This window comes from Bactrocera oleae, chromosome 4 (assembly GCF_042242935.1).
Source record: "Bactrocera oleae isolate idBacOlea1 chromosome 4, idBacOlea1, whole genome shotgun sequence".
Lineage (NCBI taxonomy): Eukaryota > Metazoa > Arthropoda > Insecta > Diptera > Tephritidae > Bactrocera > Bactrocera oleae.
Window position 1 is genome coordinate 61,431,946 of NC_091538.1, and position 24,280 is coordinate 61,456,225.

At 33.7% G+C, this 24,280-nt stretch overlaps 1 protein-coding gene across 4 annotated transcripts in view; it reads right to left on the reverse strand.

Annotated features, from left to right (window-relative positions):
• Window positions 1–14,095, reverse strand: part of LOC106621413 (uncharacterized) — a 33,370-nt gene extending 19,275 nt beyond the window's left edge. For 2 of the 4 annotated variants that reach the window (XR_011396258.1, XR_011396257.1), the window contains exon 1: window positions 9,563–14,095. Coding sequence is in view for 2 of the 4 variants with exons in the window: in XM_070109189.1 (XP_069965290.1) it covers window positions 9,563–13,417 (3,855 nt within the window). In the remaining 2 variants the exon portion in view is untranslated. The remainder of the gene's footprint in view (window positions 1–9,562) is intronic. The other 2 variants (XM_070109189.1, XM_070109188.1) reach the window with 2 other exon arrangements.
• Window positions 14,096–24,280: the final 10,185 nt, after the last annotated feature.

The window sequence follows — 24,280 nt, forward strand, 5'->3', positions numbered from 1 at the left end:
TTGGTTACTTTCTAATAGAAAACTAGCTTTGCTATAAAATATAAGACTCACTTAGGCATGAGTCATAAATCATCAAAAAACAGAACCGATTAAAGATATGTTAATAATTAAGAATGTATGCAACTTAAAAATATATTTTATAATTTAGAAATTTGGCTCATAGATTATCAATGTATGAGTTCAGAAATGTGCATAACTTGAATTGAAAAGCTAATACACTCAATTTCAAATACACAAGTTATTTTCATGTATCAAAAATAATATGGAAAGAAAGTGGCGAATCGAACAAACAACTATCATAAATACCTGTGTTATCAACAAGCATGAAATGGAAATAGAATAAAATATGGTTTTACTATTTTAATGAGGCCTTCACAAACTCTCTTTAATTGAGTTAAATTGAATAACTTTGTTGATACTTTTATAGGTAGATTTGAAGAGAAGCAAGCAGAGCTTCAACATAACGAGCAGGGATAGAGAAGTGGCGAATCGAAGACAGCTTTGTATAAAATTTACTCTATATCGTAGTACATCTGGTTAATGGATAGTGCCAATAGACGAAATTGAATATATTTATATCTTTATATGAAAGTGACTTTTTAAGTAATAAAAACACTTAATAAGATAATTTCAGCAGAAATTGAGAGCAAAAACATAGTCTGATACGGTATTAAATTACTTTAAAGGGTTAAATCCACTTGTGAATTTCAAAAAAGCGATTTTTATATTTCTATATATGTATTTATATATTTGAGAATAATTTCCGAAATTTGAAAATTGATCCAAATACCAATACTTTCAGAGACATGAGAGTATTTGTAAGAAATTTTTATTTTAATGTAATCGACTCCCAAAATTTTAAAGGCGTTCTTCTCGATGCGCCACTTTTAGAGTTTAGTGAGAGAAACACTTCGCCGAAACGGCTAGATCAATTGACCCAAAATTTTCAGACGACTTACATATATGTATATATCTGAAGTAATAATCAAATTAAAGAATTTTTGACTACTCTGAAGTGTGAGTTTTTTCCCAGAAAATTACTTTTTCTTTGCTAAGCCATCTCGTGAAAAATTTTAAACTTCACTATAAAAATCATAAAATCAATAAATTGATTATACATACTACTAACTATATAACGTGTTTTTTTTCTTGCGTAAATTGAAGATACTCTAACACACAATCTTATATTGGGCTAAGATTTATTATCCAGCTATTTTTAGCCTAATATTTACAGTAATAATATAAATTTTGCGTTTCCCCATAGCAAATCTGTTCACACGATTAGTTTATCTCCTCAAATATACTTGTACTTTTTAACAACAAATAACTTATACGATATGTTAATTATGAGTATTACGTAATATCATTCATATTCAACAATTTGCTTCCAGGCAAAAAAAAAAACGACACATTCGCCATGTCGTGCTGCGCTCTCCAATGTTGAACAGCGAGATGTTCAGTGACTTAGCGCTTTTTATTTCATTTTCTTAACCATACAATTGAAGAGTCAAGTACGTCACCATGGTTTGGGGCATACTGCACCCCAAAGTTCACTGTAGTGTAAGTAATTAATTTCCATTACTTTAAAATTTAAAGGCGGCGAATGACAAAAATAAAATAACATACAACAATGAGAATAATTTTTGCCTTACGCCACTACAAAAATTATGACAAGAAAATAATGAAAGTTGGCAATGTCACCCGCGCCTGGTCACGCGCGCCTTCACACTCGCGCGCAATGGTCAGTGGAGCAGTCGCATATACTGACAGACAGGTGAAAAGGTGTACTTGAAGTCAGTCAAATCTCTTTCGGTCATTTATTTCACATAAAAACAAAAATAAAAAAAAATATTTCACTTACATTTTTGTGTGATTTCATTTTCGTTTGCGATACGACAGTAATTGCACAGGCGCGCAGTGCGCGCCATCTAAATATGTATATGTGTGTGTATGTAGATATATCTTTATGGTTTAAGGTAATAATAAATTATGCTAGTGTCACTCGGTTCATAATTGTGAGGGCAGGGCCCAACAGTGCGAGCACAGCATGGTGGTGTCAAGTACTCTCAGATACACACATATACATATGGTATGTACGTATATAAGGTATGTACGTATATAAGTTATGTAAATATATATACCATATATAAACTTTACTACGTTGCAATCACAATTTGAGTGATATTATAATAACTTTATGCTTTGTCACTTGGTGGCAATGTACAAGTATTGTAGCATTCAGAAGGAAACGTTGGAGACCGTATAAAATATTTATACGAGTACAAATGATCAGCTTGACGAGCTAAGTCGATTTAGTCAAGTCCGTCTGTCTGCCTGTATAGATACCAGAACTAGTCCTTCAGTTTTTTAGAAATCGCTCTGAATTTTTGGGCATGACCCCAAGGAGCTGATCATTTGACGGAAACGCCGTACAAACTGAACAATCGAAATCAAGTTCTTGTATTGAAAACTTTTTTATTTGACGAGGTATCTTCACGAAACTTGACACGCATTATTGCCCAAGGCAACGCAACAATCTCCGAACATATGCTTTTGCTCAGACTACTATAACATATAGCTGCCATACAAACTGGGTGATCAAAATCAAGATAAAGATTTTATTATGCCCTTTTATGTTATGAGAAATGTACATGTGAAGGATATTACAGCTTCGGTGCAGCCGAAATTAATGCTTTTCTTGTTTTGACTCATATTTGGGAATGAACTTTGTTTCTCGCGTTGGATTCTGCAGTTGCGTACGCTCTTTAGAAATCGTCTATTGTTTTACTACGCGGAAGAAGCTACATTTGATAGAAATTTTGTAACTTAAAGCCGTTGACGAAAGATGATTCCATCTGAGACCGATAAAGCGATAAGCAAAACTAAATCCAGCTCTATGCAAGACCATGGTAATGCGCGTAATTTTTTGATTTCTATCGGAAATCATTGATATACCTACATATGTACACTGTCTTCAAAAGAGCAAGGATATCAACTGGAATTTCTTTTAATTCTCGATTAATTTTATATTTAATAGACAGCACAAAGTCTTCAACCATAAAGGTACAAAAGCTTTGAATGACGTCAACCAACATTGCACGCCAAAGTAAACCAACTATACAAAATATTTCGGTATGTTATAAAATATTCAGCAGTAACTTTAAGAGCCTATTACCTAACCAATATTCTTAATTTTTATTTTTTAATTTTATAAGTTTCTCTTTCAATTATGTGTTCCAAATAAAGGTCATTAGAGAAATGCGGCCGAAACTTTTAAATCGAAATTGATTGTGGAATACTTTTATATCAGTTTTGGCTGTGTAGCAATTTTCAATATTAGTTAGTGCACTCGATATTGCATATTTTACCATAGAGAATACCAGAACTTGTTGGAGCTGGGGTACATACAAATTGTCTACTCTCACGGTAATCGGGTACGCATAACTGATTTGCATTTTTGGTCGGCCAAGGTTTATCAACTCGGCGGTATTCCTTAACATTATTCAGGAAATATTTTCTGACACTAACAACAAAAACAAGCAAGCATACTTGCATGCATTCGAATGGTCGACATGCGAAGGTCAGGGGAACTTCTTGTGCTAATGGAAATGCAGTGAAGGGAGACGGAAGTGTGTATAATTACGTAACATTGTCCAGTTGGTAGCCTTTGCATACATTATTTTATAAGCTCACTGCTTCAGCTGAGTGGCGAAATATATTAGGGTTTCTTCTTAAAAGTCAGAATTCGTCTTTTCTATACCAAACATTTCAGCTTAACCCTAATATAGCTTAACTTAATCCAGTTTGCCGATAAAACAAATTGTACAACCGTAAAAGGTAGCTATAGGTATCTATTAATATTGCTTCAGTAAGTGTACATTTCTATTGATTTTTGGAGCAAAAGTTGTTATCACATCGGTGGAAAATCAAAGCGTCAAAGTGTATATTTCCTATTATTATATTATGTATATTATTTCTTTCCTTTTCAGTAAAAGCTTTTAACTAAAAAATTTAAAAAAAAATTGTCGATATACTAAATAGTGAAATTACAAATAAACAACACTGAATCTAAAAATGTGTGTATGTATGTGCATATACATATGTATATACTTATAATAATATGTAATTTGGGCAATCAACCATATGATAAACTAATGTCAACAGCGGCAACAATTGATAACTTTTGTATTGCTTTTGGTTTATTTTTTACTTTACAATTCATATTTTCATAGCAACAAATTGCAACAGCGAAAAAAATACAACAAAAAATTATTTACACACACCAGCGAATGCTTTGGAATTCGAGCGACGCCAATAAAAGTGTGTGCTGATTTAGTTTTGTTGACCGTTCGATCATATACAAATAAATGTATATATAAATATATACAAACATTTATACATACATACATACACATATGCATATGGGTTGAATGAAAACCGAACCAAAAACAAAAAAAGAAACTAATTTGCTGACTCAATGAGCGAAGCACAAAGTGGGCTTTCTGTCGATGAACCGCTATTTATGTAAATATGTTTGTTCGTATGCGTGCACGAAGTGTGTATTTGGCGTCAACGCCGCCTGATATTGCATATTCGTAATGTGTAATCGGCATATGCAACAAACGGTTTTTAATGCGGTCAGTTTTTTTCATGGTTCGATGTGCATATGGCTTTAGAAAAAATAAAAATAATAAACGATTTTTCGTAATATTTAAATGACATTTTACTACTTTTCGCTACAGTTTTGGTGGTTGATATCCGTGAATCGGTGTTGTAATAGGTGGAACAATGAAAAAAGTAACAAAAACAACAAAAAAAAAGAATAACAGTAAAAAATGTAGAGATTGAAGATTCAAATAATAAAACTAAGGTTATAAAATAATGAACATTACAAGTATTATCGAAATATTACTATGCGTATTCTATAATGATAGAACAGTTGAAATAGCAAAGGATGCCTACATTTTGGCGCTGAGAATGTAATGAATACAATTTAATCTTGCACATGTTTTATCTACTCTAATATTTTAAATATAGTAAATTCCATAAGTAATCTAACCTCTCGAGTAAGAAATTTATATTCTATCTGAAAAAAATATATGTTGAAACCGTTGCCTACATTTGGGTGCTGATATGAAAATTATGGGTTTTCGAATATGTTTAATTTCCGATTGCGTTTTTCAAATTTTCGAGTAGAAACTTCCACAAATAGTCAAAATCTCACGAGTTAGATTCGTGCACATTATATAACTGCAAAGTTGAATTAAACCGTTGCCTAAATTTCGGCGTTGACATAAAAACTATAAGCTCTATTTCCAATAATTATTAAATTACTAGAACCTGTCAGTATTTTTGAAATGCAGTGGCTTCCATAAACAATTAACCCATAATCGATCAATTAGTGAAAAACTGTAAACTAAACATAATAAATTGCGTGAAGTTTTAACTTGTCGCTAAGTTTAACTTTCCAATTTATTTTGCAGTAATTAATTTAATGCTACCTAATTTTGTATTTAAAAAAAATATAAAAAATAATATTAATATTTTCAAAACACCCCAGACTGTAGGTGTACCATATATATAATATTTGCTTAGAAAGGGAAGACGCTTAAAGCAAGAGAAGGTCTTAAGGTTAGTATGAATTAAAAATAAACGATTTTTTCTTGTTTCGATAGATTATACCTTTAAAAATAACATACTAAAATTTCAAATCGACATCTTAAACAATTTTTCAGTTACAGCCTTCTAAAACGTAACCGGTCAGTTCCATAAGTTCAATCAGCTCTATCAGTTTTTAAATGTTCTTTTTTCGAAACAGCATTTTTCGAATTTCCTTGAGTGAAGAGTAATGATCCGATAACTATCAATTTTTTTTTCGCATATTCTGCGTATATGCACATATGTAGTTCTCCGTCCAATGACCTACCAGTTTTTTGAGCAGGTCAAAAACTGAATTTAAAAATGACCAAAATTGTGGACAAAATTATATTTTTTTAAAAATGTCCTTTTGTCAATTTTTTGATATATTTTCAACCCTAGATTATTGTATGGACAATATCTTCTAGTGATTTTTTTTATATTTCATTAACCGAAAAGTTCGGCATCACTGTAGCAATGGACGAACTTTCTTTAGCGCCGTCGAAGATCGCGTGCAACTCGAAAAATATATAACTTTTTCTTAAAGAAATTTATTAAGTATTCTTAATTATGTATATATAATCATCTTTTATGAGCAAACAACGTTTCCAAACTATTTCTATGAACTATCTATAAGCTCTTTAAGGAAGTTGAAAGATCGATTATATTCCATGAGCATAGAAGAATTCGTTTCGGTATTAGTTAATTCTGATATTCATTTTTAGAAAATATAATTTTACCTTCTTTGGTCAGTGATGATGAGCAATTATCTTTTATATTCTTTTGGTATTGATCATAAAATTCTGGAGAGCTTTAAGCTTTGATAAAACGTTACATTGTCGTATAGTTAATCTATGTACATATATACGATATATATTTGTATGAAATTCTACAAAAAACGAAATTGTAGAAATCCATCAATTAAGCCAATAAATATAGATATATATTTTACATACGAAGTCTACTTCTCGAATTCCTATCAACAAACTTATGCTGTTCATTAACACTTCGAGCTTTTGCTGAGTAAAAGGTTTAGTAGTTTATGATTTATTATTATTTTTTTCTATTAATACGTATATTAATTAATTTATTTGTATCGACATTTTTCACTTCGCTTTAATAAAATAAAACCAAACATACCCATAAGGAGGAAAAAAATATAAAAAACGCTACAGTCCGCATTTTTTGCCTTTCCGTAGAGATTTCACAGATTTCATAAGACAAGCGCGTCATCTTAACAACACTGCCGCTTAATCCAACTGACTTATTTGTCTGGACATCAGACAACGCGGCGTTGATGCGCTTGTGATACGTGAAAGCAACATAGTTGTAAACTAGTTAAGCATAAAAATACGCAAATGACTATAAAACACATAACCGACTAGTATGCAGGAGTAATAATTTATTTGCACGCGATTGGCATTTTTTGCAGACATCCCTAAAAATGGAAGGTAGCGTAATGCGAGCGAATGTGTTTTTTTTTTAATTTTTGCCAAAACTTTTTGTATTTTTAGCTGCGTTTATATAAATATATTTGTTGGGTTGTTTTTTTAATTATTGAAGCGCTGGTAATTTTGCACACTGTACACATTCGCTTTCGTTATACTTTAAATTCGGCAGTTTTTATTCGCTGCATACTAAATTTGAATTTCGCTGATTTCCGGTTCAATTTTTTTAACTTTACTTCGAATCACTTGCGAAAATCGCTTACGCGCATGCTGTACTGCATTTGTTTTGTTGCAGTAATTGAACTTACATACTTTTACTTCTTTACTTTGCTGTTGTTTAATATTTTATAATTTCAACTTTCCACTATTTGTTTTGAAAGTGATGCTTATCTGCTGAATACAAATTTTAGATATTTTTTTATCTTATATAATTATTCGAAAACGATTTAAATTTTTTTCTCAATTTAAAGTGTTCAATATAGTAAATACTATCCTCATCATATATTGTCGTTGATGTGTCATGATGCATAAAATTTTATAACGTTTTGCTTCATTTCAGTTTGGTTCAATTATTTAAGTCACAAAGCATAAATTTTTATAGTAGGCAATTTACTATACATGTTAATACATATGAAAGTACTTGTTATGTAAGTGCTAATAGATCTGATAGATGTTATCCGATCTAAATTTTATTCGATACTTGTTATTATATTTTTTTTGTGGCAAGTGACATTTTTCTTCCAAAACATTTTCGTGTTTCTTTCTTAAAGACCCTACATTTGAAAAAAATGATACAATTTTATATTCAGTTAAGTGGTAGCTTTATATCATAACATGAATAAAGAAATTAAAACTTCACAAATACTTTTCAAGAGTCCTTTTTAAATACTTTCCCAACCAGCTTCCCACTCGCCGACAGATACCTATATATGCTAGATAACCTGAATATTCTATTGGAAACAGCGAAGTTTGTTTGGCAACTCTACGCCAAAATGTTTTTCAATAGAAAAATTACTTCAATGAGGTGGTATAATCACTTTATATTCGAACTCTTTTTTGTTATACCAGTTAATGTGTTTTCTATAATTTATTGGTTCACTTTTCCAATATTGAAGGTTTGAAAAGGTAGATACGAATCTCGACACGAAATTCTCTTATTAAATCAACAATAATGTTATTTAATAGAAGCGTTATTGTTCTTGCCTCATAAAGTGGTATAATCACTTTCTATTCGAACTCTATTTTATTCAGTTTATGCGTTCTCTATAATTTATTGGTGCCACCGTGGTGCAACTCCCCAAGGTTTGGAAAGTCAGTTAAGTACATATATTAAACTGTCAAAAAAACATTTGATTTACGGTATTATGCAAGTCTGGTCGACTATTTTATTACGTTTATTTAGTGAATGTTCAAACATTCCTTTTTTTACTTTCATCACTGATTATAAAATATTTGTTATATAAAAGAAGTTTTTTCATCGATCGTTAAGAAGAGAACATAATATTATTAGGTGATTTCCTAGATTAATAACGAGATTTCTACTATTTAAAAATGTCTGTTGAACCCGCCGAGCGCTGGATTTGAAGAATTATGGTAAGAGCATATTCAGAAGAACCATACGTTCGTTTCTGTTTAGGTAAAATTGGTTAGGTAGTTTTAACTGTTATACGAAAAACACTCTCGAATTAGTTCTAAAGCATACCGAACTACCAGTATTTCCATATTGATATAGAGTGTTTTCTTATTCAACGCTTAACTTTATAAGAGACACTTGAAGAAAAATTTACCATACATTTGAAGGTTCCTCTTTTCGAGCAACATTTGCAAGTAGTTCGCCTATGACGCAAGCGCCTTTTTACACACGATATCATGCTTATTGGCACACCCTGTGCGTAGGTAAACATCTTCAATAACGTTATGCAGACTTGTTGAAAAATATTATCTAACAGACGGGTAGTGCGGCATCCCAAACTCATTCGTACATGAATTTGTTGTACAAAAACAATCAATCATGTACAATTAATTGGAAAAAGATTGGCATTTAGTAAAAGTAGTAAAACTGGCTCAAATGTGCAAGTTGATTTGCATATCTCAAGGTGATAAATAGTTTATCGAGTCTGCGCTCTGAATACGCGTTGGCTTTAAATGAAATGTTGGTGTTAATTGCAGTAAAGAATTTATGGAAATAACTAAGTGCCAAGTGTAGATACACATGCAAAAGAAGGTTTATAATGTAGCATAAAATCAATTGGTTCACAACTTAGAGCAAAGTGGTGATGACGAAGTTGTTTGGTTTCAGTACAGCTTGACTTAAGGGCTGCTTAAATTAAAAGTGAGTCGCGAAATTTTTTTCTAGGTTTTATAACCTTCCTGATTGGAGCGCGTTATAAAAATGTAAGTTAAGCACCCTATTCTTAAACATAACCAATCGAAAGCTCGTATAAGAATTAGCGAACGTTCTCGCACCAAACACTTACCTTTCTCAACAACTTTTTGTTGCGTATCAAAATCTCCTCAGCGCTGCTATTTCGCAAGAATTGCATTTGCCGTTCGCGTTCGCGCATGCGCTGCCGCAACCACTGCTGTTCCTGCTGTTGCTGTTGGCGCGCGGCACATCGCTCGAGCTCCCGTACACGCTGCCGTTCTATCTCGAGCGCATATTTATCTTTTGCGTTAGTATTCTCAGCACAGTAGTGCCGCGCGTCACAATTACAAACGTCATTTGAGTTCATACCGCTTTTACTTTTATCGTCTGCTGCTACTTCATAGTCGTCATTATTACTTTCACTAGCGCCACTTGGCGTGTGTACGCTGGCGTGCACTTCGATCCGCGACACGCAATGATCATCATCCGTCTGCGCATTGCCACCGCACTCATAATAAGAACAGTTGTCATCATCGCAACTTGTTAGACTACAGCAACAATGCTCGTTGTCATCGCTACTCGGTTCGCTGTGTTCAACTGTTGCTGGCGCGCCGCCTGCTAAGGTGCTCTTTTTATATGCCGCATTGCTAGCGCTCTCTAAAGTTACATCAGCATCCTGCTGAAAATATGAATTATTCCAGAAGACGCCATCAATGGGACCGCTGCTGCCACCGCTTTGACGGCTTTTTGCTTGCTGCTCACGCTCATCGCCACATGCAACGCAGCTAACCACACTGAAGGTGCCCATCGAGGGTGTTGGTGAGGAGGCGCATACGCGCAACGTGTCGCTCTGTGTGCCATGGCTACTTTTAGCAGCACCTGAGATGTGATTATAGAAAACACCTGCTTTCCGCATGTGCTCTAGACTGCAATAGTAGTCGGTATGCTCACATTCATCTACTCTTTCGTCCAGCTCTTTTGGTGTGACTGCGTTGGCGTTGCGGTTCACTCGCCGACAATTACATATGCCTTCAGTACTTGAAGCGCTACTCGAAATCGTTGTGTAGGAGCTGCCGGAGGTTGACGCTTTGCTGGCGTTAGTGAGCGCGGAGGCTTCTGAATTCATTGAGCAGCCCGAGGTCTGCGAAGTGTATGAGCACATAGATACGGATGAGGCGCGCGCAGGATTGACGCCCACGCCGCCGCTATTTGTGGAACTGCGCACGAAAATCTTTACACTATGTTTATCGTTATCACCAATGACGCTGTGACTGTATTTACTGTTGTTGTTACTTGTATATGGTTGGCGCGCGCTCGCCACTTTGGATGAAATGCGTAGTGGGGGCGATGGTGGCACCATCAACGAGTCCGTATCAAATGTATTTTGTTGATCTTGCAACCAATTATCATCGATTGTTATTGTTGTAGCACATAACGGTTTGCGTTCACTACCGTTGATTTTGCTGCCACCACAGCTGTGATTATTGTTGTTGCTGTTACAGCAACTCGTGTTATTGTAAATACGCTGTTCGTTGATTTTGAGGTCATTTTCGATGTTGCATTGTTTGGTTTGGTTGGCGGCATTGCTGGCGCTTGCGGCCACAGTCCGGTTAGACAACTTATCAACAGCGCCTACTTTGTTGCACAAGTTGTTTTTCGCCACCGCTGCAGTCAATAGCTCATCCGTAGTGGCCTTCGTGAGATTTTTTTTTGCAAAATTTTGTAAATCGTTTGGATCGCCTACGGACGCTTTCCCGACGCGTATCTTAATTTGTCCCTCCTTCTTCAAGTTACCATCCAGTTCCTTCAATTTTGGCACTGGCGCAGTGCTGGATAGCTTCAGCTTGTGTTGCATTACGGTTGTGTCAGCGCTTGTTTGGTGTTGCAGTATTTTCACACAGTCTGCGCATTTCTCAATATTCTTCATGTTGTTTTCATTAGTTTTGCGCTCTTTCACATCGGTGGAAGAGGAAACGCCAGAGTCTGAGCAGCAACTCTCGAGCGATAGGCGATTGCGCGTATTCAACTCCTCATCGGATTGCTGTGGTGTACTCGTGCTGCTGCTGCTGCCAGCTGTTTTACTCGCGGCCGACATGGGACAGTTGGTGAAGGTGCAATTCTTGTAGCCGCATGTGCGTCGGCTGGCGTCGTGGATAGGCTTAGAAGCTGCCTCCTTCGATAGCTTATGTGACGCGTTATATTTCATTTCATTCATTTCGTGCGCTCTTTCTTCGAATGTTCTATCGTTATTATCAGCTTTTGACTCATTGAGCTGATTAATTATCAGCAGCGGCTGGCGTTTCTTACGTATATGTACGCGCTCCATTTTGATCTTTTGAAAATTTGTGGAAACATGCTGACGCGTCTGTTTTGACAAGTGCTTATCGAGCTCATCGCAGCTATCAGACTTATCCATATTACCACGTTCAGGTTTATTTGTCGCTTCGAATGCGGTCGATTTGGTGGCGCGCAGTTTTATTTTCTCACCCGCGCATTGCATGCGAAACTCGTCGGTAACTTGTCGCTGCAGCTGGTGTGTGCGCTCCTGCTCATGATCAAACATTTGGCGTATGCGCCGTTGCAGTTGCACATTTGCTTCATTGTAAAGCTGTGCGGAGCTGGTAGAGTGTCGCTGTTGTGGTTGTTGTTGTTGCAGCGCTTCACTTTTGGGTTTTGGTATGCGCGACACTTGTTGCCGTTGTTCAGGTGACGCGCGCATTGGGCGCAATACATCAGCGGTAACGCGCACGTTTTGATCTTCACTTGCGTTGACATTACTTTCCAAAACACAGTCATAGCAATCACTAGTCGCGCTGGAGTTACTTAAACGGTTCTCACGCTCGTCAATGCGCGGCAACATTTCACGTGCGCGCATACGCATATTGGGTTCCTTTATGGGGGTTGGCGCAGCCCGTAATGGTTGCGCTATTATGCTAGTTTGTGCAGGTAATGCATTACTTGATTGCGGCGGTGCTGGCGCGCGATGTTGTTTTGTTGATCGCCGCTGTTCCGGTCGTTTAGCTTGTTCGAAGAGACGATTAATTTGCGTTACAGCTGCCGGTATTGGCTTGCCACCGCATTGCTGTGCTGCGGTCGGTGCTGAAGCATGCTTATCATCAGAAGCAGCACTAACTGCTGTGCTTTGCTGTTTGTGAGGATCGCAATCGGTTTGTTCAATACGCGCTATACGGTCGGCGCGCGACTTAATACCAGCGCGTGCAATATCGCGGCGTATATCACATGTGGAGATGCGCGCACGATAATTCCAACTATGTGATTTCTCGCAATCAGGGTATATAGTAGAAGCGTCATCATCCACATCATCATCCGAAGAGGCAGTAGACTGTGCAGCAGATTCGCAAGAGGAGTTGCAGCAAGACTGTACATCCACGTAATCTTGATCGTCGTCAGCGTGCGCAGCTTTCTTGGCGGTAGTAGTGGCATGTGTTGGCGCTTGCTGCGTCTGCAATTTAGGAGGAGTGGAAGTACACGCCAGCTTTTGTTGTAGAGTTTGTTGCGTATGTTGAGTTTTTACCTGCGGCAATTGATGTTGTAAAAACTTCCACGACTCAATTGTGGGCGGCGGCAGTGGTTGCTTTACGCGTTGTGACATATTGCTCTTAAGCGGTGCGGCGCGTTGTGGTGCATTGATCGCGCCTACATTTGCTTTACTTTGATTGTTTATATTTGCTTTGGCGCCACCAAACTGACTGTGACTGTTGTCGACAGCTTCTTTGTAGCCTGGATATTTGCCACCTACAGCTATTAGTGAGTGGCGTTTTTGTTGCACCGTTGCAGCAGTTGGTCGCGGCATACGCACTTCCTTGCACTGTTGCACATAGTTCACCTTGAGCAATTCCATTTGCGGTATTTCGGCGCTGGACATGCGCGAGTCTAGCGTGCTATCCAATGCCATGCTGGCAAGCGTCTCGCTGGACGGCTTGCGTTGCAATTTGTTGTGTGGCATTTTTATTGCTTTGCACTAGTTTTTGCACTTTGATATTTCTTTAATTGACGAATGCAATTTACATATTTATTTTTTTCTCGTTGCAAATACTGCAATTATTTAATTATTTTCATTGCATGGCAATTACACTTTGCACTTTGGCGTGCGCGTGCGCTGCGCCGCATACCAAAACACTTCGAACACTATTTCGCTTTTCTACTTTATTTTTTATCGATTTCTTTTCGTGTTGGCTGATTTTTTACCGTAGTATCGTAAAATTTTTGTTTATCACTTTCAACACAATAAACAAATAATACGTTTATTTTAATATTTTCACAATTATATAAAATTTAATGAGACGGTTTGAAATTTGGTTCGGATTAAAGGTATTTAATAATAAAAACCAACAATCATTGAGCAACAATATTCAACGCCAAAAATATTTTTTCACTTTTTTCGCTTTGTTTCTATGATTTATTTATTTCATTTTATTATTCTTCTCGAACACTGAGTAGCCATCATTGCCCGCTATCGTTGGCGCATGCGCCTTCATCACTTATAGTTTATAATTAATTTGCTTTCATTTCTGCAAATCATTGTTGTTGTTAACTTTGTACAACACTTTTTAGTTTCAACAATAACCATCACCATTTCAACCGCTCATCGTTGTTAACGCGTCAATGCTTCGGCTTAAACTGTTTGCTGCACTAAGCCAAGTTTGTGGTTACCAGCAGCTTTGGGTCTAAAGCTATAGAGCAAGCGAATACTTTTTGCTGCAAACGGTTCGCTTGAATTCTGCGCAAATGTGTTTGATCGAACATGTTCGAAGTATGATGGAGTTGAAACAGAATGTAAATGAAGTTCTCTGGTTATAGTTCGATTTGTTGCATTGAAGCTATTAATGAGCTTACAATAATTGCATACCGAAATTCAATAAAAAATATTTCCATCCATTTTTTATATTTATTTTACGGTCCATACCAAATAGAGTTCTAGTTATAAGCTCTTGTCTAAGCTGATGTTTGGTTAAACTGTTTTTTCTTCGACTTTAAGTTATCTTTATATAAGCTATTCGCGTGCTACGGAAGCACAATCTCTGTCTATATTACTTTCCAAGTTCAAGGCGAACAGCTAGTATATTATTCTTGTTCTCTGAAACGTTTATTATTAGCCTGACTTAATAAACTTAATTTTGATGCAATACAAGTAGTACCAGAAGTTTATTTTTCAAAAAAATTTATTCCAATGTATATCTATATATTTTTTCAAAAAAATTTATTTCAATGTATATCTATATATTTTTTCGTCTTTTTCTTAGTTCTACATTATATTGTTTGTTTATATTCTAGAAAAAAACCTTTGTCGAGAACTTTTGACTTTGTCCTATATGATCAACTTGTGATTGAACTCAACAATTCAATATTTCATCGCAATTGCAATCGCAGTAGCATCCTCTTCGTATTCGCTTATCAGTTAGAGAGACAGGGCTTCAGATGTCTCCGCTTAAAAAGCGGCTGTAACTACTCATACTCATAACTGAATACTCAGAAATGATATCATCAACAACCGATTAGGTTTTTTATTGTTAAACGGAAAACATCATATTGGTAATTGGCGATTTTATTTTGGAAATATTTAAAACTCGGACTTCGATTGCCTTAAGCTTCACTAAAAAAGAGATTTGAAGCTGTTAGACTGCTGCCCGATGTTAATGACAAAGAATATGTTGCCAATGCTTGATAGAAACAAGTAACTAGACAATAAGAATCTCTAATGCAGAATCGATATAAACGAAATAGGAAATACAGAGGCAATGAGAACGCCTACTCTTTCGATTTGACTACTTATAAATGTGACTAAATTTATGACTGATTTTTAGTTAAATTTGCAATTCGTCGTCGTATTATGAGTATATTCTGTATTAGGGTTGCGAATAGTTCCTTGATATATTAAAATATTTAAACTATATATTGCTTTATTTAACAAAATCTTTGACTGATTTTGTGTCTTTACATATTATATTAATCTGGTGGACAAAGCCTGGACTGGATTTAAGTTAAAATTGCAAATTCTATAAATAAAGACGAAATGGGTTTTTGGTTTAATTTTCAGATATTTTACAGTATTTTGAAACGTTCTTTGAAGGCATCATGAAAATGTTTTGAAAACTTCGTACGATAAAAAAATTTCTCAGATGGCCTTAGAATATATAAAAAGTCGACTTAAAATCACGCATCTGTTTTGATGTAGATGCTATATACGAATACAAATGTTTTTTCAAAGCACGAGTGTAAGCAGCTGAAGAATAACACAGTACCACGTGCTGACTTAAAATGTGATTTAAATTCTTTTTAGTGTGATAGTGCTGAGCTATCGGAGTTATTTGTCACAGACAACTGTTTCGCTAAATTTTTACTTTATATCATCGCAATTCTCTAGCATGACTCCACAAAATTCAGCTAGAAGAATGTATCTGCTCTAAAAATATAAAAATTATTGAGAGGAAAAATAGCAGCGGAACAACTGTTCTTTAGTATTGATAAGAGATGATGGTACCACGGTATTTCTAAAAGTCATATTCAAGTATTACTTATATTATATAATTTGAGAAGATGACATAGCTGAAATCTATTTAAAGCTGTTCCAGTTCCACATGTACTAAAAATAATTGGAGCTCCAGTCAGTCTTCAAACTGATGATGGACTTCTATAGGGGGATAAGTGCTTACACCACAACTTGTTTATTAGTTTTGCAATCAGGAAACTTTACTAAGCAACTTTGTGAATGATTAATCTCATAAAAGCGCTTGACTGACACACATTAAAAATCAGTAAATAAAGAAATGAATAAAAGTTGCGTAGCTTCTCAACTTCATTCAAGTTTTTTTCCGACTATATTGAAATTGCAAGCAATAAAAGCATTAAGAAATGACAAATTACGGCTTGTAACTAAAGAAAATAACTATATGACATTCATATTTAGCTAACTACTAGTAAAAATAAGAAATCAGAAGAAAAACTTTCATTTTCGATTAGAAAACTTGTGTATTTACTGCAATTGCTACTTACAGCACAAAAACAACATTAATATATCTATATATATGTATATATAGTATATATATGTAGGTAAGTATACACCACATACATTTCCGCCACAGCACGCTCACCCAGCCTGACAGTGATTCACGTCACGCTTGACACCTCAATTGTCAACTGTGTTTAATTAAATAAACAATGGCATGCTTGCGAAAGCACCCAATAGGCAATTGATTGCAGGAAGTAAGGCCATATGAAGAAAGAGAAGAAGAAATGATTCAACAGCGTTGTTGTGAGAGTTTTCTGGAACTCGATTGAAATTTCAAGTATTTTTTATATGTTCTTCAAGTTAAATAACCTCAATATTCAAAAGTTGGATCGTGCTCTATTCAAAGCAAACGTATAGTGGAAATTTGTAAAAGTCGGACTTTGAGAATTTTATAAATATCGAAAATATATATATTTGAGAATATTCTCTGAAGAGTTGAATTTGAGCCAACAAATAGTCTCGGAGATATGAGCGTATTTATAAGAATTTTTTCACTTAATGTAATCAGCTCCCAAAATTGTAAAGGCGGTTTTCTCGAAACGCTGTTTTCAGAGTCGGTGTGGAAAATTTCTCCGAAATGGTTGGATCGATCGACTGGAAATTTTCACACGACTTTCTTAGATACATTTGTCATATTCTTTCCACAAAAAGCTATTTATCTTAAGAAAGTCAAGTTACCAAGGAGCTCTCCCTACGTATATACATACTAGTATTACATAAATATTGAAGTTTGCTTCGGATATGATTTAAATTCACTTTCTTCTAGTAGAAGTCATAACTTAGCGACAGCAAAAAAATTGAGCTCTACAAGTAGAATTTAAGCTCACATTTCCCACAGGGTCCTTATGCTGGTACAAATAGCTTATGGTATCACTAACTAAATTAAAGTTGCACTGTGTCTATTCGATTGTAGAATTTATACAATTAAGATTGTAGACACGCAAATAAGTAGGCTTGAGCATCGATATATACATAAAGCATATATATATATAAGTATAGGTATAATAATAACAATCATATATACTGTACATATGTACATAAGTGTTGCTAGCAACTAGTCAAAGCGCCAATGAAAGTAATTTGATGAGACTGCTATTTAACCACGCCAAGATAAGTAACTCAGCCTCACCGATAGATGCAGTAACGATTTTAGTTGATTCCAACAATCCAACAACTGTTGATCAACTATCGACTTACTTTTATGAACTTGTGTGCGAGCATTTTGTGATAAGCTCTGGCAGCATAATAATTTTGAAGTATAAAAATACATATGTATGTATGTACATAAATATATAATATATATTGTTATGCTTCATTATTTGGCTGTTGCTTTACATTTAATTTTATATTTTCATAAAAAGATCTATCTGCCGATATGCTGAGCTTTTTCACTGTGGGCTGCAGGTAATTGCAGCAGTGACGCAGTTATGCTGTCATTGCGCTGTTATTGCTTTTATACATATGTATATTTAATTTTTACCTACCATACACTAAAAGTGGCACTGCAGCTGTGGCGTTTTCTTCGACTTTTATAATTATAATTCCTCAGTTGAAATGTGATGAAAATCTTTAAATTTACTATCAGTCGGTGATCGCGTTCATGCCTATCTGACATACAACTTTGTTTTTATATATATGTAGACACATATATTTATGTGTATCATTGGAATTTCCGAGTATTGCTTGAATAAAATTTGGCTCTCTGTTTCTGTAAATATTTATATATATGTATGTGCATAAATTGTCATGAGTGGTAGAAAAAAAACGATTTTTAATAAAGATTACTTGGAAAATGCCTTACTACGGCGCCGTCTATATAACAAACATTGTTTGAGCGTAATGATTTTTAGGTGTGTACGATTATGAGTAGATTTAATTAACAGACTGGATATATGCTGAGTTATTATATTTTCTATAATAATTTCTACGATATATTTTGAATACCGATGAACGAACGAAAGTTTAAATTATGGATTTGTTAGATACTTTTGAGGTAGTTTTTAAACAGTTTGTTCTCTATTTTCCACTAGAATATTTCAACATTAGTGTGAATTTAGAAAAAATAAAATTTTTTATTCTTGCATATGTATGGCGATACTCTATAGTTTCAAAAATAACACATTAAACTTTTAAATAAATATTTCAAATATTTTTTGACTTACAGCGTTTTAATGTCAAATAAATAAAGTTAATAGTCAATGTGGACAATCGAATTTAGCGTTTTTCTCGAAACAGCATTTTTAAAATTTTCCGAAAACGCTTACAATTTTGAGAAAATTCAATATTTTTTTAAACGCTTACAATATTTTTGAAATTTTTCGACCGTATGCCATTGTACGATAATACCTTTTAGTAGAGAATATGTTTTTATGTTTCATTCACGAAGAAGGCCAGAATCGCTACAGCGCCGTCAGCAATCAGATCTGACTTGAAAAATATTAAATTTTTTGTTTGTAAAAACTGTTTAATTCTAATATATGAATAAGTATGCCGCCTTAAAAATTTTGAAACAAAAATCGCCATTTTTTAGGCTGTTTATAATGTTAAGAAAATTTTGCATAGAAAAATATTAAAGGTATCTCTAACCGCATAACGAATATTCAATTCTTTCTTAATATTTTTCTACATAAAATTATATGAAAGATGTGTTTGAGTCTTATGTCTGTGTCTTACCATGTTCCGTGGGCTTTTCGAAAGTACTTTAAATAATGAATCTTCTAAATTTCGAGAAGTGAAAATCGAACAAACCACTAGTATAAATCACATAAACTTGCATAAGCAACTAGTGATTGATAGAAAACATTTTTAATTAGATTTTAACTTACTCTCTTGTATTGGATAATTCAGTTGTTGTTTTAACATATACATTTTTTTAAATACAGCAAAATAAAAATGAGAGAAGTATTATTCCCTTAATATTATATAATACGTTGTTAACTAGTGGAAACGTGGTTTTTGAAGTACAAAACTCTAAGCTCTCTTTGCACTAGTTATTACCATAAGATCAAATTTGAACCGGACTGCCAAAACAAAAAAACTACAGCCAAAACAAACTTAATTAAATTTTCCCTACACTTGTTATAAATCTCGGCTGGGATGGCCTTCCGTGAATTTTGATTATTTTGGTATCGGCTACAATATATATTCGTTATATGGTTGGACAGTTTTGACGTCATTTCAAGTGAACTTGTTTATAATTTTTTTCATGGTAAAAATCGATACACAACTTCTTCGCGTCGTAAACAAAAAGCTGCCAAAGTCACAATAATTGACATATGGAGATCAAACTTCACACGAACATAAAAAACCGTTGTACTCTAGATTGGTATATTATATTATAATATTTATTGATTCAGTTGGCCCAGTTTAAATGGACCAGTTCGGGTCAATTTTGATCATATGTTATATAAATTTTCCAAAACCGTATAAACATCAAACTAGTAACTAAACATAATTGACTAAAACCAAAAAATATTAAAAAAAAATTTTTAATTAAAAAATGTATACCTAAAGTAAAATAGTTGTGTTTTGTAAAACTGAAATAAAATTAGAGTGAAACTAACGGCTTTTAAAGTTATCCATGCCATAAAAAAGTATATTTATATATATTTGAGTGTAAAATTACTCAAATCGAGTATTAAATTAGTAAAAGTGAAATACTTTTTTTAAATTAGCAAAAAAAAATATAGGCAATAAAAATACACATTAAATTGCATTTTTCCAAAAATTTGTCCAACGAAATTGCGCTCAGCACTTGAACGCTAATAGGCCCGGTGAAATTGCGGCAAGTGTGCATAATTGTTGTAGTTTTAAATTTTTTTTTTGCTGTCAAATTCATATTTTCGATTTTTCTTAAGCTCAAGTGTAGTTAATAATAAAAATAATTGGTTGAAACTGCAAGCCAAAAATTGCAGTAAATCTCATATTTTTAGTGTTTTATTTACGGCTGTTGCTGCTGTTTGCAAAGCATTGACCCTTTCCCTTTCTTTCGCTTTATAAAAACAAAGCAAACAACTCGGTGAGATATTTTTGGTAGTTTCTAGTATTTAAAAATTAATTATTACGTCGATTTCGAAAATATGAAAGATATTAAACAAAGAAACAAAAAAAGAAACTGCGGTGCAATGAAAAAAGCCGTGTACTGATTACTTCCGAAAATTATTGTTTTTGTATTTTGGTACTCACGACTACCATGTATTACTCTTGGTCGTAAATCAGTTTAATGCCACACTGAATGGCGCATTCAGCGCTTTGTGAAGTGTCTGACCGCTACCGCGCTACCGAACGACAGCCGCCTGCCGCACTAGCCGCAGCGTGTGAGTTGTTGCTCATAAATACTCGTATATTTTATATTTTCATTTATGACTTAAGCAAACATTTGCGTTACTACGTGTTAAATGCATACAAGTCGGCAGCCTCTCCACCAGCCAACCTTTTTTAAGTGCCGCAGCCTGTGCTCATGCGCATCTGTACCGAATACACATACCGGCAATTGTGTTCGTGCCAATTCAGCGAAAGTGCCCGTAAATTTAAAATACGCAAATCAAGCAGAGTTTATGTATACACAGTTAATTTTAAGCTGTAAAGCCAGAGATTTTTGTTTTTTTTTGTTTAATTTTCCTTCATCAACTTTATGCGTTTTGAAAATCAATTAAAGATTTTCGCCTGCAATTTGGACAAATGTGTACAATTCGCCGTTTGCGGAAATATTTCATATATTATAAATATTTTTTTATTTTGTTTAACATTTTTATTTAATACAATTTTACAACGTGTTTGTTTTCAGCAATTGCTGCTTTGGCCTGACAACTGTCTGTTTAATGACGAATTTATAATTTCTAACAATTACGCATTTTAGTGTTGGGCTTACTGATTGCAAATTTGCCGATTTCTTTTGTAGTAAGTGTATTTATTTTTTACTCGCCTGATTAGTTAATTGCGGCTTTCACAAACAAATTTCCGATGCTATTAAAATTTTACACATTTTCTTTGCTTTGAATTTATAACTTTATTTATAAAAATTTTTTAGCTTCAAACCAGGAAAAAACTATAAATATAACTAAATCTGAAAACGTAACCGACCAATGATCGTTTTGCTAGTTATTTATAGCCACGTTGTTTGATATAAACAACATTCAAGTCCAATTAAGGTTGCTTAATAAGTTAATTTTGATCGGTCGGTTTGTATGACAGTTATATGCTATAGTGGCCCGACCTGAACAATATGTTCGGATATTGTATAGTTGTGCAATAATTCCTGCCGAATTTCTTGAAGATAATTTTTCAAATAAAAAAGTATTCAATACAAGGACTTGATTTCGATCGATCAGTTTGTATGACAGCTATATGCTATGGTGGTCCGCTATCGACGGTTCCGAAAAATGAGCAGTTTCTTGAGGAGAAAAGAATGTAAGCATAATTTCGGATCGATAACTCAAAAACTGAGGTTAAATCTACTCAAATTTTCAAATCGTTTAATAGTGTTTATTTTAGAAAATTTTTGCTACTGATTAACTGAACTGTTATTAATTAATTAGTTCATTTTATTACAATAGTCTATAAAAGTTGTATCCAAATTCAAAGCCTAAACTTTTTTGATAAAAGCTAAACCGGAAGAATGGGTCACAGTTCAAATATTAACCTTTGATGGGTTTAATTAAGCTGTTTGACAATGATTTATAATGAATGACATAACTGAAATTATTTTCAATTTTACAAAAACCAATTTTTCGGTTGAGGTGGCATTTTCCACTCCAACACCTTTTTTTCGAGCTTGCAAGTAAATTAGCTGAAGATATGCTCCATATCAATCTTTACTACTCACTATTTAAAAATAAATTGTTTCAAATAATGTATTTTTCTGGAATATAAGCAAAAGGCCAATAATAGTTCGAATCAAAAAAAAAAAAAAAACTTTTAAGCCCTGGACTTGTGAAATGGCAATGAGAACTTTCACTCATAAAACTATGGTGTCTTCTAATTAGTTGTATACTTAAACTTATCACATTCCAATATTGTGTGAAGAAAGATTGAAAAAACGCTACATTTATAGGTCATGAACTGGAAAAGATCACTTCATATCCACAGTTTCCATGAAACACTTTTTAAAGAGAAGCCACCAACAATTATTTTTCAACCAAAATATTAATGTTTTAGGGAAAATAATCCAAAGTGGCGTCCTAAATTCACAAAAAATTTTAATAGGTCTCCTATATACCTGTAGATATGTATGTTTGTATGCCACTAGGAATTCTTATTTTGTAGAAATTATTTCAATATTTGTGAAATCACACTAAATGCGCAGTTATGGTATGAAAGCATGAGTATATTACTTTTCTCCAGCAAAAATGATAAATCACTTTAAATACTGAAATTATACCACTTAGCAGCCTTTTTTGGACACAAAAGTATACAAGTATAAGTTATAATGAACAGCGCTATTATTGATTTTCTAATTTGCGTAATTTCTGCCTATGACTTCAGTCAACTAAATTTTGTGAAAGCGGCAAAAACAAAAAAAATTGTGTATATATAATTAAAACTATGCTACAGCGCTGTGTTTAATTAGCTTTAGTTACAAATATGTTTGTATAAATACGAGGGTAGCGTGATAAATTTATTTTTGAATGAAAGAATTTTCTTAATTTTTTACCATTTTTAACTTAATTTTTTTTGATATATATTATATATAGAGATATGTCTTTGGTCACGTATTTTTCAATTATTTATCTCTTAGAAGAAATAAAACCTTTCAAGATATTTTTATTGTAGTCAAAGTAACCTAACCTAGAGTACTCATAGAAATCACTGTCGTGTATAGTTTTGATTATATTTTTGGTAGATATTTTTTATTAGAAAATCTGAAGATTTCCTAATATCAATATTAACGTAATGTTAGAAACAGAGTTGCTGACTTATTAAACCATCCTAATAAAATATTAAGCCACCCTAGTAAAATATATTAATAGTAATATGTAAGTACACATGTTTTGAATTGTTCGTGGTAAATGAGAAAATTAGCTAAAAATTATAATATTTTAAGTAGCCAATTTAACAAATTCTCTCAGAAAGGCTTCAACATAAAATACCGAAATTATATATAGTAGATAATTTTCAGCGCAAAAACTATAGCGTTATGCGAGAAGCTGCGAACTTTTAATTTTCAGGCGATCTATGATGGAATAGAAATTTTCAGCTTAGAAAGCTATTAATAGTATTGTTAATGCTGAAAGTTAGCCTGTGGTGAGTGCAACACAGAAAATAAAACACACATTTATTTTAGAACAATTTTGCAATTTAATACATACTGTTTATTTAATTTCACTCACTTTTCCATCCGTTTTCTTTGTGTCGGCAATCGTTTTTACATAAACCATTAATAGAGAAACCTGATACATGACTAACTAATCTTCTAGAGAATGTTAGATAATTAGACTAGACCAAAAGTTTCTCCGACAATTCGTTTATCAGATGCGTAATCCAAACAACATCTTAGCAAACATACACATACAAACAAACGAATGTGTTTGCGTGATTTTAAACTCATTTTATCTACCAATAAACAAATTGCGACTGCTACAATAAGTCCGTGTAAGACTGATAACAAAAGTCCGTGTATGATGTCACAAAGTGGGGTTGCTCATAGGGTGGGTGGAAAATATGAGTTCACTCCATAATGAAAAATTAGATATATATTTATCAATTAAAGGGATTAAATAATAAGAGAAAGTTATTAATAAATATACCTATAAAAATACCTTTAACAGGTGCATTTTTTATAGCATAAAAGGATACAAAAAA